The sequence below is a fragment of the Mya arenaria genome, chromosome 9 (genome assembly GCF_026914265.1).
Source record: "Mya arenaria isolate MELC-2E11 chromosome 9, ASM2691426v1".
Lineage (NCBI taxonomy): Eukaryota > Metazoa > Mollusca > Bivalvia > Myida > Myidae > Mya > Mya arenaria.
This window is the reverse complement of record NC_069130.1, coordinates 29,356,432-29,372,515: the sequence shown is the minus strand read 5'-3', so window position 1 is coordinate 29,372,515 and position 16,084 is coordinate 29,356,432. Positions and strand designations below refer to the sequence as shown.

At 37.9% G+C, this 16,084-nt stretch overlaps 1 protein-coding gene across 1 annotated transcript; it reads left to right on the top strand.

The window, feature by feature from the left end:
- Positions 1-253: 253 nt before the first annotated feature.
- LOC128245350 (uncharacterized) lies at positions 254-11,904 on the top strand. The gene is made up of 3 exons (XM_052963486.1): positions 254-505; positions 10,240-10,332; positions 11,062-11,904. Exons 1-3 carry the CDS (start codon positions 422-424, stop codon positions 11,296-11,298), a joined length of 414 nt encoding a protein of 137 aa, XP_052819446.1. The 5' UTR covers positions 254-421; the 3' UTR covers positions 11,299-11,904.
- Positions 11,905-16,084: the final 4,180 nt, after the last annotated feature.

Below are 16,084 nucleotides of genomic sequence, written 5' to 3'. Positions count from 1 at the left end.
ATCATATTTAGACACACAGCATTCGGAATACCATTTTTTTCAGAAACCAGCAAAAAATTCCTAAGAAAGTCTTGAAGTTTAATATCTTGGCGGACCATGAAAGCATTTTTACATGTATTTAAAACCTTTTATTTTCTAACTAACTCTTACACATTTTGATGCAATACGAGCCTACTGCCGAAAACGACAACCCGGGTTTAGATTAATTACCTTTTCATTCAGTCAATTGAACATACTGTCAACATATCTGGACCCTCTGTAACGTAGAGAACCCCAGTTCGTTATTGTGTGGGAAAACTTGACGCACATCATTAAAAGATTCTGTAGTTTGGGGGAACTATATAAACGGGCTTCACAGAGCCTTCCACAGTGCGAGCGAAAACTGGTTTTGAGGGCGTTGGTTGGTGTGCGAATAATTGCTATGTGTAAACAACAAATGTCTGCCGTCCTCACATGGATGTGGCTGGCAACCTTTGTTTTCGGAAGACCTGTTGGCGAAAAAAAGGTAAACGTTTGAAATAAATAAATAAATAAATAACTAATAACAATAAGGAAAAAAAAAACACTAAAAATACTAATACTAACTTTAATAATAATAATAATAATAATAATAATAATAATAATAATAACAATAACAATTATAGTAATAATAATTGATGATGATCATTATAATTGTTATACAGTTTGTTTCTACTCGGTTCATGACTTTTTGTTTATAAAGAGGACGTGATGAGAATACAGAACGGTTTTGTCTTGTTTTGTTTTTCTAAACGATCTACGTGCATTGTAGTTAATTACATTAAAAACATCAAACACTTGTAGTAATGTCTCGTACGATGCATATTTGGTCTGCTAATGTAGGACTTCGACGTAATTTGTGATGTTATCATCTCTATAATGAATTATAAAATTTATAACGAAACCACAAAAGCGTGACAAACAGTTTTGTGAAATTCAGATTTATTTCATCTTAATATAAAAAGGTTAGAATCATTAAAATATACCGCTGTCGACTTGTGCGTTGCAATTAAATTAGTTTTACTGTGATGTAAATTGTATTACATGTGTAGATACATTGAATCCAAATGAGTACATGTTTGTAGTAATATTCGAAGTTAAAATGGGTAACCCCGCAGTATGTAAAGCGTGACCTTTATGATACAAAACGGGGTTACCAACGTTGGAAAAACAAACATGTTCAAGAACTTTACATTGATACCCGCTAATCAGACCTGTCTGAGTGTCTTATTGATACAAACTCTGGGTAGAATAATGAATACTTAAATCAAAGATAACTTTTCTTTTACGACACCATTTTAAATAAAACAAATGGCAGTCCATGCCGCTTAAAGAGCCCCACCGTCGACTAACCTCTTTCCAAAATAATGTTTTGACAGTGCTCCGTCAGACGAGCGTATTGTGAAAAGGTTTGTCGAAGTGGTTTAAGAAACTAAACTCTCAATAAAACTCTGGTAAAGGCGGCGCAAACTGCGCTATGTTTCATTTAAAATGGTGAAGGAATAGTGAAGTTATCTTTGTTTAAAGTCTTTATTCGAAGCAAAATATTGCCTTCCGACGTAGCATTCGTCACAAACTTGATAGTATCCGTTGCATAGATAATAGATAATTACATGTACATGTATTATGTTTCCAGCAATAAAGCCATCCTTACAAGAAGTTCAGTTGAAGTGGCTCGACCCTGATTTTAGCAGTTGGTCGGTGTTTTTTTAAGATGACATGACATTTGTTTTACAATACCGAATATAAACAAAAGTGGAGGACCCTGACACTCCTTACACCACGTTAAATTTGGAGCCTAATTCATTTCGGATCCGTCCGAGAGGGGCGCACTTAAGCTTATGTGATCCTGGATCGCCCCTGTATTAAACATGAAAACAACAAAACTACAGTTACCATCGTCGTGTTTTATGTCATGTACGAGTTCTTCACTGTTTCCATCAGCGTTTATTTGCATATCATTGCAATGTCCGTCGATGGCCCCGTGGTTGTATTTTATATCATTGCAGTGTTTGCCGATGTCCTTGTCGGCATATCAAATAGTATTGCCGTGACCGTCGATGCTTTTGACTGTGTTTGTCATAACCCTGCCTAGCCGTCGATGTTCTTGTGTTCATATTTAATGTCACTGCCGATTCCGTCCATGATCCCATCGTCCTTCTCCGTGTCGCTTTCACGTCCATCGATGCCACAGTCAGCGTATATCATAGACATACTGTGCCCGTCTGTACCCACGTTGTCGTGTTTCATAGCTCTATTTAAATGATTCTGTAAATGATTCCGTCGATGAGCATGTAATTCATATCATTGGCATGTTCATCGATGTCCCCGTCGGCATGTGTCATTGCATTGTCATGCCATCGATGTTCCCGTCGGCATGTGTCATGGCATTATCGTGTCATCGACGTTCCGATCGTCATGTGCCATTGCATTGTCGTGTCATCGATGTTCCCGTCAGCATGTACCCATGACATTGTCGTTTCATCAAATTGTCCCATCGTCATGTGCCATGACATTGTCGTGTCATCGATGTTCCCGTCGGCATGTGCCATGACATTGTCGTTGCATCGAATGTTCCGATCGTCATATGCCATAACATTGTCATGTCATCTATGTTCCCGTCGGCATGTGCCATGACATTTCCGTGTTATCCATGTTCCCCTCGGTATGTGCCATGGCGTTGTCGTGTCATCGATGTTTCCGTCAACAAGTGCCATGGCATTGTCGTGTCATCGAACGTTTCCGTCGATGTGTGCCATGACATATGTTCCCATCGACACGTGCCATGGTATTGCCGTGTCATCAATGTTCCCATCGGCATGTGCCTCGGCATTGCCGTGCCATCGGTTATTCCATTGGCACGTGCCATGATATTGCCGTGTCATCAATGTTCCCATCGGCACGTGCCTCGGCATTGTCGTGCCATCGGTGTTTCTATTGGCACGTGCCATGGTATTGCCGTGTCATCAATGTTCCGATCGGCACGTGCCTCGGTATTGTCGTGCCATCGGTGTTTCCATTTGCACGTGCCATGGTATTGCCGTGTCATCAATGTTCCCATCGGCACGTGCCTCGGCATTGTCGTGCCATCGGTGTTTCTATTGGCACGTGCCATGGTATTGCCGTGTCATCAATGTACCCATCGGCACGTGCCTCGGTATTGTCGTGCCATCGGTGTTTCCATTTGCACGTGCCATGGTATTGCCGTGTCATCAATGTTCCCATCGGCACGTGCCTCGGCATTGTCGTGCCATCGGTGTTTCTATTGGCACGTGCCATGGTATTGCCGTGTCATCAATGTTCCCATCGGCACGAGCCTCGGTATTGTCGTGCCATCGGTGTTTCCATTTGCACGTGCCATGGAATTGCCGTGTCATCAATGTTCCCATCGGCACGTGCCTCGGCATTGTCGTGCCATCGGTGTTTCTATTGGCACGTGCCATGGTATTGCCGTGTCATCAATGTTCCCATCGGCACGTGCCTCGGTATTGTCGTGCCATCGGTGTTTCCATTTGCACGTGCCATGGTATTGCCGTGTCATCAATGTTCCCATCGGCACGTGCCTCGGCATTGTCGTGCCATCGGTGTTTCTATTGGCACGTGTCTCGGCATTGTCGTGCCATCGGTGTTTCCATTGGCACGGCAATATCATCAATGTTCCCATCAGCACGTGCCTCGGCATTGCCGTGCCATCGGTGTTTCTATTGGCACGTGTCTCGGCATTGTCGTGCCATCGGTTTTCTTATCGTCACGTGCCTCGGCATTGCCGTGCCATCGGTGTTTCCATTGGCACGTGCCATGGTATTGCCGTGTCATCAATGTTCCCATCGGCACGTGCCTCGGCATTGTCGTGCCATCGGTTTTCCCATCGGCACGTGCCTCGGCATTGCCGTGCCATCGGTGTTTCCATTGGCACGTGCCATGGTATTGCCGTGTCATCAATGTTCCCATCGGCACTTGCCTCGGCATTGCCGTGCCATCGGTGTTTGTGCCTCGGCATTGCCGTGCCATCGGTAATTCCATTGGCACGTGCCATGGTATTGCCGTGTCATCAATGTTCCCATCGGCACGTGCCTCGGCATTGTCGTGCCATCGGTTTTCCCATCGGCACGTGCCTCGGCATTGCCGTGCCATCGGTGTTTCCATTGGCACGTGCCATGGTATTGCCGTGTCATCAATGTTCCCATCGGCACGTGCCATGGCATGGCCGTGTCCTCGAATGCTCTAAAATCTATTAGGCTTGGTTCAACAATATCTTGAAAGGTCATCAAATGTCGCGCATAGGCTTCAACTGCTGAGTTTAACCCAATTAAAAAAAAAAACATTTATAAAGGCTATTTTTATCTGTACCTCATATTTTTTTATATGTTTTTTTTATTGTTTTTTTAAGTCAAATGAGTTAAAGATGATAATGCATTGAAATTAATAAAAATAGTTTTTGCGTCAACCTATATTGTGATTAAAAGGGACTGGACTTCAGATGATACAATTGCCAGAAGAAAACGAAAATTTTCAAAAACTTACATAAAATGTATATCGTTGTGTACAACTGTTGAACCTTACTCTACATTGGTTGCAGTTTTTGTGTTCGTTTCTTTTCTTATTCAAAATTAACCTGGTTTGTCCAACCCGTAAGTCCAGTGTGTGTATACCACGTGATAAATTGCGTCATAAATGCTACGTCGGAAGGCAATATTTTGCTTGGATTGAAGACTTAAAACAATGGTAACTTTTCATTTTCTTTAATACCATTTTAAATGAAACATATCGCAGTCTATGCAGCTTACGGAGCCCCGGTTATAAAACAAAGGCGGTGCTCTTTAAGCTGCATAGACTGGCCTTTGTTTCATTTAAAATGGTGAAGTAAGCGAAAAGTTATCTTTGATTTTAAACAAAATATTGCCTTCCGACGTAGCATATATGACGTAATTGATCACGTGGTATACACGTACTGAAGTCGCAGTTTAAAAAAGAGTCGGTTTATTTATCAACACTCATCACGTGATTTTAACATGCTAAAAATACACACACTATGGCTTCCCAAAAAGACGAACGGTGCAAGGAAGCGGAAAACTGCTGCGAAATAACGTAGACACAGAGCCCGACAGATTAATTTTTTACGCTTTTTGACATTAATATGAAACTTTACAAGTAGCATGTTTGTATTTATGATTGATGGATTTCCTTAATAAAACGTGTTTCATTGATGGTAATGTGGATGTTGTTTATGCGTGATCGTATGGTCTCAATACGTCACGTTAAACCACCAAACACTATTCAGTGGAATATTTTGGCTATTATGTGCCTGTTGATTTGGTTGCATTATTGTAGTCGTTGCACTTACTTTACAGTCTAAATAAGTGAATGAGTGTATTCCGAGTGACCAATCTTATTTCTTTAAAATTAAAATCAGCGAACAACTTTAAGGGTGCTCCTTAGATATCGACCACGGAATTCAAATGAGTTCTATCTAAAGTAATCTTGTTTCAGTAATTAAGTTATAAGACTCCCAATTATTTGTGGCGTTAATCAACGTTTGTTAGAGCTTCCATGATTGGCACTGCAAGACACACGGCGCAATAAATGTCTAGAAAAACAGACGGAAACTAAAATTAGCAACGAATGAATTCAAACAAACATTCATTTGAAATGAACGCCGTAAACGGAGGGAAATGGCACAACCCTAATGTGACAACATCTTGATTTTATTTATTTCGAATGGAAGCATTTCGTCATTTATCGACAACACTATGGATATTGCCTTATCTTCAAAGATGCACTCTTACTCCCAAATAAGATTTACCACAACTAATACAATTGTTTTAATATACCAACAAAGATGAATAAATGTTGAAAACAATGTTTTTAATGAAATATACCAAGTTTAAATTTGAAAGAAAGGTGAAGAAAACACGGTATTTCTACCTTATGAGATGCTAAATCACAGTAAATATTTTAGCACTCACCAATCATTCAATATTTTGCGTTTTCAGCTATTAAATACACGGTTAAAATCTTGTGATCAGTAATTAATATTTTCCATAAATGCATTATTTAGTTAGTATTTAAAGGTTCATCCCTCAAATTGTATGTTTGTTATACATGTGTATGTATTGATATTGAATTAGAGTGTCACTTTAACTAGTCCACAGTACACCACTTTATTTGCTAGCAGGAAAAACATGTTCATCAATTTTGTTCACTATTTGAGTGTCTTTAAGTCCTTAACGCTCGAGAGGTGAAATCTTTATAAGAATCCATGCTCATTTCAATGCATTTTACATGTATACATCTCTCTGTTTATGCCAATAAGAAGGGTTTCGTCCCGTAAACATGCTGTTTCGAGACAGTCGTTTTTCATCTTATTAACGTACAGGTGAACATGCCTGCAACGTTGTATTAAAAACTGGTCATCTCAGATAGTGTGTGTATATTCATTGGGCAACTACATAATGGTTGGATATGCGATAACCTATAAAAATCACCTATAATAATTGTAAGTATTAGTGAGACAAACTTGTGAAGATAAAGTGGCATAAGAATTACAAGAAAAAAACTGGTCAGTTTAGCTTATATTTGGCTATTGACTTTTTTGAGCCATATAAATGTCTAGTGTAAGTTTCCGTGATTTTTTACAGTTAACAAATCACATTGCAAGTCTTGCTGAATAACGCTACAATAATTATTTTTCTAGGAAATTAAAATTTGGAGACGAGAAGCGATATTGTTTTGGAAAATGCGAATGTTTTCTCCTCATGAACATTTAAAAAAAACAACAACTAGATAATAATTCTTATAATGTAGACATGTATTAGAAAAATGTACCAAGAATGTATCGTGTTATATATTTACACAAATCGTATTTTATTCCCAACAACAACTCTAATGTACATATATATATATATATATATATATATATATATATATATATATATATATATATATATATATATATATATATATATATATATATATACTGATGCATACTGATTCCTTTGTCTTGTATCGATCGTCGTCGACGTCCGCGCTGATAGCCTTATAGTTATACTCCGCTTCGACTCATTTTTTTTTTAAATTAATTTTTGTTCTATCTTAATACTTTTATAACCATGTTTCTCACAGAGCAATGTTGAAACCCCCATGCAAGTTCTGCTCTTGTATTGGCAAGAGCACCCGTCAGTAAATTCAATCATGTCGTCAACTTTACAACCGACGTTGTCAAGGTGATGTTTGATTCTGTCTTGAACATTTGACACAAAGTAATGGTCATGTGTTGTGTCAGGGCTTATTGAGTATAATACTTCAGTGACAATTGTGTCTTTACTAAGATGATCGTATTCTAAAACAGCGTGCCTGTATACAACAGATACGTGCATTGACACTTCTGTTTTCCCAAAGTATGTCGACTGCAGTTCTTGTTTCTCGATACAACGATAGTTCTCGCTAAAGTCATGAATGACGAGACATTGGTTCATCTGCAAACTGCTTTTCAGTGTTGACAATTGTTCCTGCTGCCAGTGTGCACTGAACTGATGTTCAGAATATGTGACCAATAACTGACGAAAATAATCGAACATTTCGGCAGCGGACGTGTTTTTCTTAACCATCATTAACTTCTTCTTATCAATGGTTTCTGTCACCTTAACCCGTGCATACTCGTACTTTTCCCAGTTTACGGATTGAGTATCTGGAACCGACTCTGAAAATAGTGGTGATTTGTGTACACCACAGTTCGGACAGGTGCGCCGAATGCATTCTATACGGTTTTACTTAGAGTTGGCCGGTTTCGGACACATCGTTGTCTGTACCACGTCTGTGAGGTGCTCGTATGATAGCTGAGTGCGGTCATGTTTTCTGTTGTACTCCATGCATTTCCTGAACAGAAGTATGGCCTTTACGTGCTTTCGACAGCAGCACGTGTTCCGGTCCTTTGGGCGTAGTGGTTGAACAAAAAATGGCCTCAATCGTTCAAAACATCGTTGACTTATTTTGATGTTGCTGTGTGTCATTTTGAAATCTTCATAAATTTCAGATTGCGTTTTTTCCATTATGTAAAGAGAGTGAGATAAGTAAGTCTTATATCCGGTTCTTAGACGCTTTACATCCGCCTTATTTCCGGTCGGCCGTGAGTTGTTTGGAGATAGCCATGCATTATAGATGTTATGTTTCGTTGCGTCAGTAAGCTTATCACTTCTGGCTTTCCTGCTGGTTGCTGTATAACATGCCTTTTCGGATGTCAAGTATACTGTTCTTTTCTTGTATCCGCCAGTAACCCTCCATCTTCTTAGCCCTAGTTTCCTTGCAGTGTGAACTTGATACTTGGATTCTATTAAGTTTTCACCGCTTACACTTGCTGTCAGAATATTTATCGCAGCTCTTGCTTCGTCACTTCTTTTTTTTTAAATTTGTCACCATACTTTTAACATTTGTTACAATAATTTCACTAAGCCCATTTTCTGTATGCGGAGTGTTCTCTTTCACTAATTCATTGAAAATCTTTCTTTGTGCTGTCGGTGTTCCTGGAACTACATCTTTGATTTTCTTAAGCAGTCTGCATTTTTCCATTCTGTTTTTAAATGTGTATGTGGTGTCGGACCTAACGTTGCTTTTAGCCTTGTATTTCGCTTGATATTCTCTGTTACGTTTTTTTTTTCTGATATCTTTTCTCTTGATTTTCGTTTCCTTTCGGCGGAGCTTGAAACAACATTTTCTTTAATTGACCGTTGTTGTTTTTTTATGCGTGTTAAGTTTTTCGGCATTTTGATGGTAGTAATGAAGCTTGTATATTTGAATCGTCTCTTTCTTTTTTTGTCGATAGTAGGCTATTTTTTCTGCTCCAGTTTCAAACTTCATCTAAATAGTGGAGAATAAAGTATTTATACATTATTCATTTGAATTTCATTTTAATCAAATAAGTTATGATTGAATTATAATTATATTGCAATGTTCGGATATAATCGTAATACGTAAACGTTATTTAGTTTTCAAACATAACGTCGACATTACATTAATTTCAAGGCTGTGACATCGTGGCTAGATTTTGCAATTTTCTTGTGTTAAATTCAGATTATATTCAACTTGCACACAAATCTGTAGACAATTATATGTACTTTTAGACTGTAGTTGCAGCTTTATAAACAAACGCATATTTCTTTAATTATTTCGGCACGTAACAACTTCGTTAATTTATTTTTTGCATTTATTGACACGTGTGACATCGCGGCTAGATTAAAGTATACATATATCAAACGCTAAAATCAAAGTCAAAAAAGAACAAACACTTACTAATTAAAAGGTAGAATGAATGTACTTTTTGCAGACATAAATATTATAGAAAACATACTATAGATAAACAAAATACAGAAGTTTTAACAAATCTGGTCGCGGGAAAAAATAAAATCTTACTTTTTTAACTTGATATGTCTTTCGCTTGCCGTTTTTAACCGGAAGTCTTGAACTGGATATGCTTTAAATTACGTCATATTTAGTTGACGTTACGTCACCGAGTCTTATTTTTTGGCGGAAAATAAATAGTTTTATTAATTTTCCAAGCCTTTCAATAATGCGCACTGGTAAATTCTGTTACATCTTACTTGACGTTTCTGTTATAAAACATAATGTGGAATTAAATTTATATTTATTATTAACATACATGCAATCGCATTTACTAATATGGCGATGGTTTTGCCTTTCTTGTAATAAAAGAATATAAACAATCATATTTCTATAACAAATTTCATGAAGCATTGAAGTGTAAAAAAATAACAAAATCCCGATGTACGCCAACAACGTACGCAACGTCTTACACATTGGTTATGGTCCGTGGATGACACCTATTGATGTTGGGGTCAGGATGTGAATGTTCAAGGTCATGGTAACCTTAACTGTAAAGGTGTTTCTGATCAATAACTTGTAAATGGTTGGCTGTTCCCGACAGTTGACACATTCGTTAACCGGAATTTTAGTTATTAATTAATAGTGTATATGTTACTCTTCACAAAATAATTGAAGAAATATAAATATAATACCAAGTTTAGACAAAAATTGAAAACCGTCATTTTGCACCTAATGTTACGTGAAACCTGAACGATAATGGTCGGATTGTTCCTGTTTTTCAAACGTTCTTGAAAGCATGCCCTCATGTCTTCCAGTGTTCGCCAATATATATATTGTCGAAAAGATGGCAGTATTTCTTATTGTTTTCGCTTCGTTTGTTTGCAGGTAGTTGAGAGCCTAGACTGTCTGACGGTTGGAGGAGGTGTTCGACTGTGTGTTGATGCCGAGACAGACGTCGCAGAAAACCTCGACATTCCTGTATTATACTTTTATTCAATTTAAGAATATTGTTTGTTTTTGCGATTTAAAATTATAATCTTACCCAAAAGTCGTAAACGACTTTTTTTTCGTTGAAATGGGCATATTTTAAATTAAATTGTGTATGTTAGTATATTCCTAATAGAAGTGTTCAGTCGATTTAAATACAAATTAAAACACACATTTTCCCTCTACTTTGCCTGTATTTCAAATGGAGTTGACGTAACATTGTGGCTTACATGATAGTGGGATAGCCTCTGCTTTAACATCTTGAGTTAGGAATAATGCGTGGCTAAAACATGAAAGTACGGTAAAGTGCCTTTTTAGTAAACCTGATGGTTTCCACAAAGCACTTGATTTATGAACGACGTATACTGATGAAGCCTAATATGCAGCAAGCCCATATAAAGACGTATTGAAATGAGACTCTTTTTTTGACAATTGACCTTTAGTAGTGTTATTATTTGATGTGGAGAAGTTCGTACGGATTGTGTCTCGGCTTTGTGGCTTAAATGTATAATTTTGGTATGTAGCCACGTTTGTAGAAACGTTCCGTGAATGTAGGGTTTAATGTGCTGTTGATAACATAAAAAATGGTTTCTACTTGATATCTTCCTCTCATATTTTTGGAGATGCAATACAAGTACATAAATGCAAGCGTGCACTGCCAGAATAACAATACTGACATACAAACAAGTTGTGAGCAAAGATATTGATTTCTTATTTCAGGTATCAAAAAAGTCGCACAAATACTCTCTGCCATCTACGCCATATTCGTCCACGCCTTACAAAAAGTTGTCCACGGAATATAATGGACTGTTTGTACCCTTCTACATGCATAGGCGCGGGTTGGACATGACAGGCATTCCCAGTGGCTCATTTGGGAGGAAGTTTATTGATGACACTGTTGTAAAGAGGAAGTTTGACTCAATAGCTCACACGACAGGGATGGGCGGGTTCAAATGACAGAGACACGAAAAAGTGCAGTACACGAAAGAACACTGTTACCTTCATTCCTTGGGGTACATGTTCAGAGTTTATAGAATGAATTGCGTTGTACTTATAACAGAGCCATTTTGATGTTTGGCAACTATACTTTCACGATATATGGACGTAAAGGGACTCCTTTTTAAAATATAAGGCGTTTTGATGCGTTTTTGTTGGTAATAAACTAGTTAATAATTGTATATTTGTTTCACGAATTGTGTATTTTTGCGACAACTTAAAAGAAATGAAGACCAGCTTAATCGTTTGTTGAACGAAACCCAAAACTGTTTCTTAAAATTATCGAAACCTTTTTTACGACCACTTGCGGTATGACTGTTTTTAGGAGTTTATCAATTATGGCTACATGCATGAGCTTCTTCATGCTGTTGAAGTTGTACACAAAACCATGCGTTATTGCTTCGAGCAAAACTTTCGAAACAGGTTTCTAAACCGCCGAAACCAAAACTCAAACCAGTTTGGTATCAACAAAAAACGCCCTTTGTTAGTAATGAACTAGTTTTGGTTTTATATTGGTTTGCCGAAATGATTATTTGTTTCGACAGTTTCAAATAAAATGAAAATGAGTTTATACCGTTTGTTTCACGACACCAAAACTGTTTTTGAAACCATCGAAACACCCTCCGAAGGCGGTTCGTTCCATCCGAAAACTTGCTCACTTTGAAAAAATACATTGTGTTAGACATGTGTTGAAACACATTTGAAACAATAAACAAACGACCATCTGCGGTATCAATGTTTTGAAGAAATTCAAAAAGTAATGGCTGCATACAGAAGCTCTATCATATTGTTCAAGCTGAAATATTTACGCCTCAACTTCCATTCCTTAAATGCATTTATCAATCGATGAACGCAACATATTAGGATATGTTCGAATCGCAATTCATCGCATAACAATATACATATATGTATTGGTATGTTTGTATTTCTTTAGACCTTGCGGTCAAGGATAACCCGTGAAAGTGCAAGCACTTATTTTCACCTTTATTGGACAAAATAATCTAACAAATCCAACAATTAATTCTCCTTTTTTGCTGAAGGGACAGCGAGCTGAAGAGACAGTGGTGGGATACAAGGATACCCGGGTGCGATACCCTAGCTTTTCGAAGAGACATCTTGGTTCTTGTACGTGCTCGGTGTAAAGCACCAATACACGGGATACAACTTTCATGGGTTAAACCAGTACTGAGTACAACACTTTTCCAAGCACTACCCTTTAAATGCCGAGCGCCAGGCAAGGGAGCTACTTGAACCAACTTTTAACATCTTTCGGTCATCTTTAACATCTTTCTCGCCAGAGGCTCGCTTACTAACAAATTTCATGAAATCGTTTAATAAAATCTTGTATTAAATGACAACTCGTGTCAGATCCTATATATCTTGCCCACGGGCGCAGATAAAATGCCCGTATGGAACTCCTTTTTTAATGGTCACAACATTGTAATTACCTCCCTTGTTGAAGTCTGTCGTCAGTAGCAACATGGAAATCTTGTCTTATGGTAATATTTTGAACGCTAATTAATTATTTCTCGCTTCAAATGTCACTATAAAACAGTTTTCAAGCACCTTTCAAGAAATAATGCTTCATTCTCCTTAGAACTATTTAAAAAGATCGATTTGACTATTAACATTAACTGGATCATTGCGCGCATATCCATGACAACCACGTGCTATCGCATATCCATACGCAGTTATTTTCACTAAGCACAAAAGAGTTCCAGCAAAAAATACATTTTTACTTAATTTTGATTAACTGAAGTGGGAGAAAAAGCATCTACCATAGCCGCTCGTGTAAGATAGGTTCATCCCGACCCTCGCGCAGGGTATTTTGCGGAAACTCGGTAAACCTCCTTTCCGCAAAACACCCTACGCTCGGGTCGGAATGAACCTATCTTACACTCTCGGCAATGGAAGATACTTATATTCTAGCACACCGGATAAGCATTTCCGCTGAATTCGGCCGTCATGAAAAAATACATTCGGAGCTCCTAAGCCATTTTTATCGAAAACATCTTCGGATTATTTTGACGGTTTACATACTCAAAAAGCGGTACGTTGAAGTCCACTGTAAGTAGATCGCGTAGTAATTTTATTTAGCAGTTAAACTTTATGACTTAACTCTTAAGAATCTTAATTATGTGTGCAATAATATACTTCACTGGCAATCAATTTAAACTTAGATCAATAAATACATCTCTAAAACACTACATTCCATTATGATATAATTAAAAAAATACGAACTACTTCAACGGATGTACCGGCGTACATCCGAGGTTGTTTCGATAAAAATGGCCGAAGAGTTTTGAATGGAAAAAAATAATTATAACTGTCATGTGTTTCCGGTCCGGATAGAAAAATCCGACGCGAGGGCACCTGCGTTGCCAGTAATCGAGGCTTGCCGAGTTTCCGGCAACGCAGCGTGCTCATAGGTCGGATTATAAGTATCTTCCATGGCCGAGAGTGTAAGATAGGTTCATTCCGAATGTATTTTTTTGCTGGAACTTTTTTGTGCTTAGTGAAAATAATTGCGTACGGATATGCAATATTTCGTGGTTGTCATGGATATGCGCGCAGTGATTCAGAGTATGTAAATGGTCTGATCGGTCTTTAAATAGTTCTAAGAAGAGTGAAGCATTATTTCTTGAAAGGTGCGTGAAAACTGTTTTCTGGTGACATTTGAAGCGAGAAATAATTAATTAGCGTTCTAAATATTGCCACCAGACAAGGTTTCCATGATGCGCTACAGACGACAGTCTTCAACAAGGGAGGTAATTACAATGTGGTGACCAATAAAAGAAGTTCCATACGGGCATTTTATCTTCGCCCGTGGGCAAGATAAGAACTTCTAGCATGGTTAAATTAATGGATCTACTTATCAGAGGTAGGAGAATTTTCTATCCGGACCAGACACACATATATGATATTGTTTTAGCATACCTTAAATTACTCTTTTGTGGAATAAATGGCATAGAAAAAAACGCATGTTTGTATATTTCACTAAAAAGCGCGTGCGATGATGTAAACTGATGTAATGACGCGCAGTAATTTTTATTTACTACATACTTCAAAAAGTTCCTTCAATATGACGTCTTTTAAAGGTTATTTTGTTTTGTTTTGAAGCTTTATTTTGGTAACGTTAATGTTTATGGAAAATGTCTATAGAAATATCATAATTATGCTTACATAAAGTGTATAATACAAGAAATAAAAAGAATCGACAAAGCCCTTGGCTCATCTAGCATGGGGATGCCAGAAAGAGTTTTCCAGCCCGGTTGAATTCACCGGAAATGCCCATCCGGTGTGCTAGAATACTGTATCCATGAATCACACACTATCGCAATACTTTTAAATAGAAAAAAGTCTACCAACCTTTCCTATATTTTGAGATGTTAGTGGTTAGGCCTAGAAAAAAAATGTTCGGTTAGGGTATCATCCTTTTCAAAAATAGGTAGGGTAGGTAGGCTTTTTTTCTATTAGGTTTATATAAGAATGTCATATTTTATCCTAGCGAAATGGTGTTAAAGTTATCTTCTGTACAATCATTTAAGGTTTTAAACTTCATATTAAAAAATAATAATTATTATAATTATTATTATTATTTTTTTTATTTTTTTTTTTTTCAAAAAAAAAATCAAACTGACTATAAAAACGGTTACCCGAACCAATTGTATTTTTTTATTAGGCCTTATAAGTGTTTGGGCTTTAGGACTCTCATACCTGATGAAAAAATTGACTCATCGGTGTGGCCTTAACACAGTCATAACTTGTACACATTTTCGATTGAAATGTCAGAAAAAAACCAACGTATGGGCCACAAGGCCTGTCATAAGATGTGACAGTTCAACAGCTGTTAGCTGCTCTTCGTAATAAGGTGACTGATTATTATAAATTAGTTTTTGGTCTAGTTCGTCTTGACGAATCTGTCTTGGTGACAGTTTCATTATGAAGTTACATAGTTTTTCATGTCAGAAATCACGCCCCATGGATTAATCGCTCACATGGTGATAACCTGTTTTAAAGATGAGCTAATACTACGGTGGCATAGAGGTGACATATGCGTTTTTAAGTCGTTTAAACGTTACACCCAGTCGTTTTAGCGGGATTACGTTCGTCGTTTATGCACCAGTCAATTGTAACCACGCCCCCTACCCAGGCCCGGGGAATAGCGGGGACTTTGAAATCCGGTCCAACCAAGCCCGGGTGCTGGTAAAATCCCCGCCAAATGTCCCCTCACCCCAGGGACCCTATGTAAAGCCCATTCCCCGCTATTTTTGGCGAGGAGACAAAACCACTGCATTCACCCGGCACTGCGGGGTTACCTGGAAGGTAAAAAACATGGCCCATTTTCCCGGCTATCCCCGGTATACCCCCGGAAATGAGTATGTGGGGGGGGGGGACATGGTTACAAATGACTGGTGCATTATAAAATTACAATGTACGTCAATCGTTTTAACAAGATAAAAGTAACACGTCTGTAGCCTCTATGTCACAGTATAAAACCGCTAAACCAAGCAATATAACGATACTTGTATTTGTATCTAACTATTTAACATTAAATTACCAAATATTTTTACTACCTAGAAAATCAGAAGGAGCCACAGCAGACAACACTGTTTATATGGTTTACAAGTACACGGCCTCTAAACGCCTGCTCCACCACTTTACGGTGGTGCAAAAAAAAGAGCTGTCGACACTTCCGTGGTGGAGCTGTGCCCTATGTTTACATGAACAAAAGAGAGTATGATTT

Bases quoted from the DNA above. Each gene is read 5' to 3' on its own strand.
- LOC128245350 (XM_052963486.1), top strand. From the start codon at position 422: ATGTGTAAACAACAAATGTCTGCCGTCCTCACATGGATGTGGCTGGCA. The intron at 506-10,239 runs GTAAACGTTTGA...GTTTGTTTGCAG, and splicing joins GACCTGTTGGCGAAAAAAAG to GTAGTTGAGAGCCTAGACTG. The intron at 10,333-11,061 runs GTATTATACTTT...TTCTTATTTCAG, and splicing joins CAGAAAACCTCGACATTCCT to GTATCAAAAAAGTCGCACAA.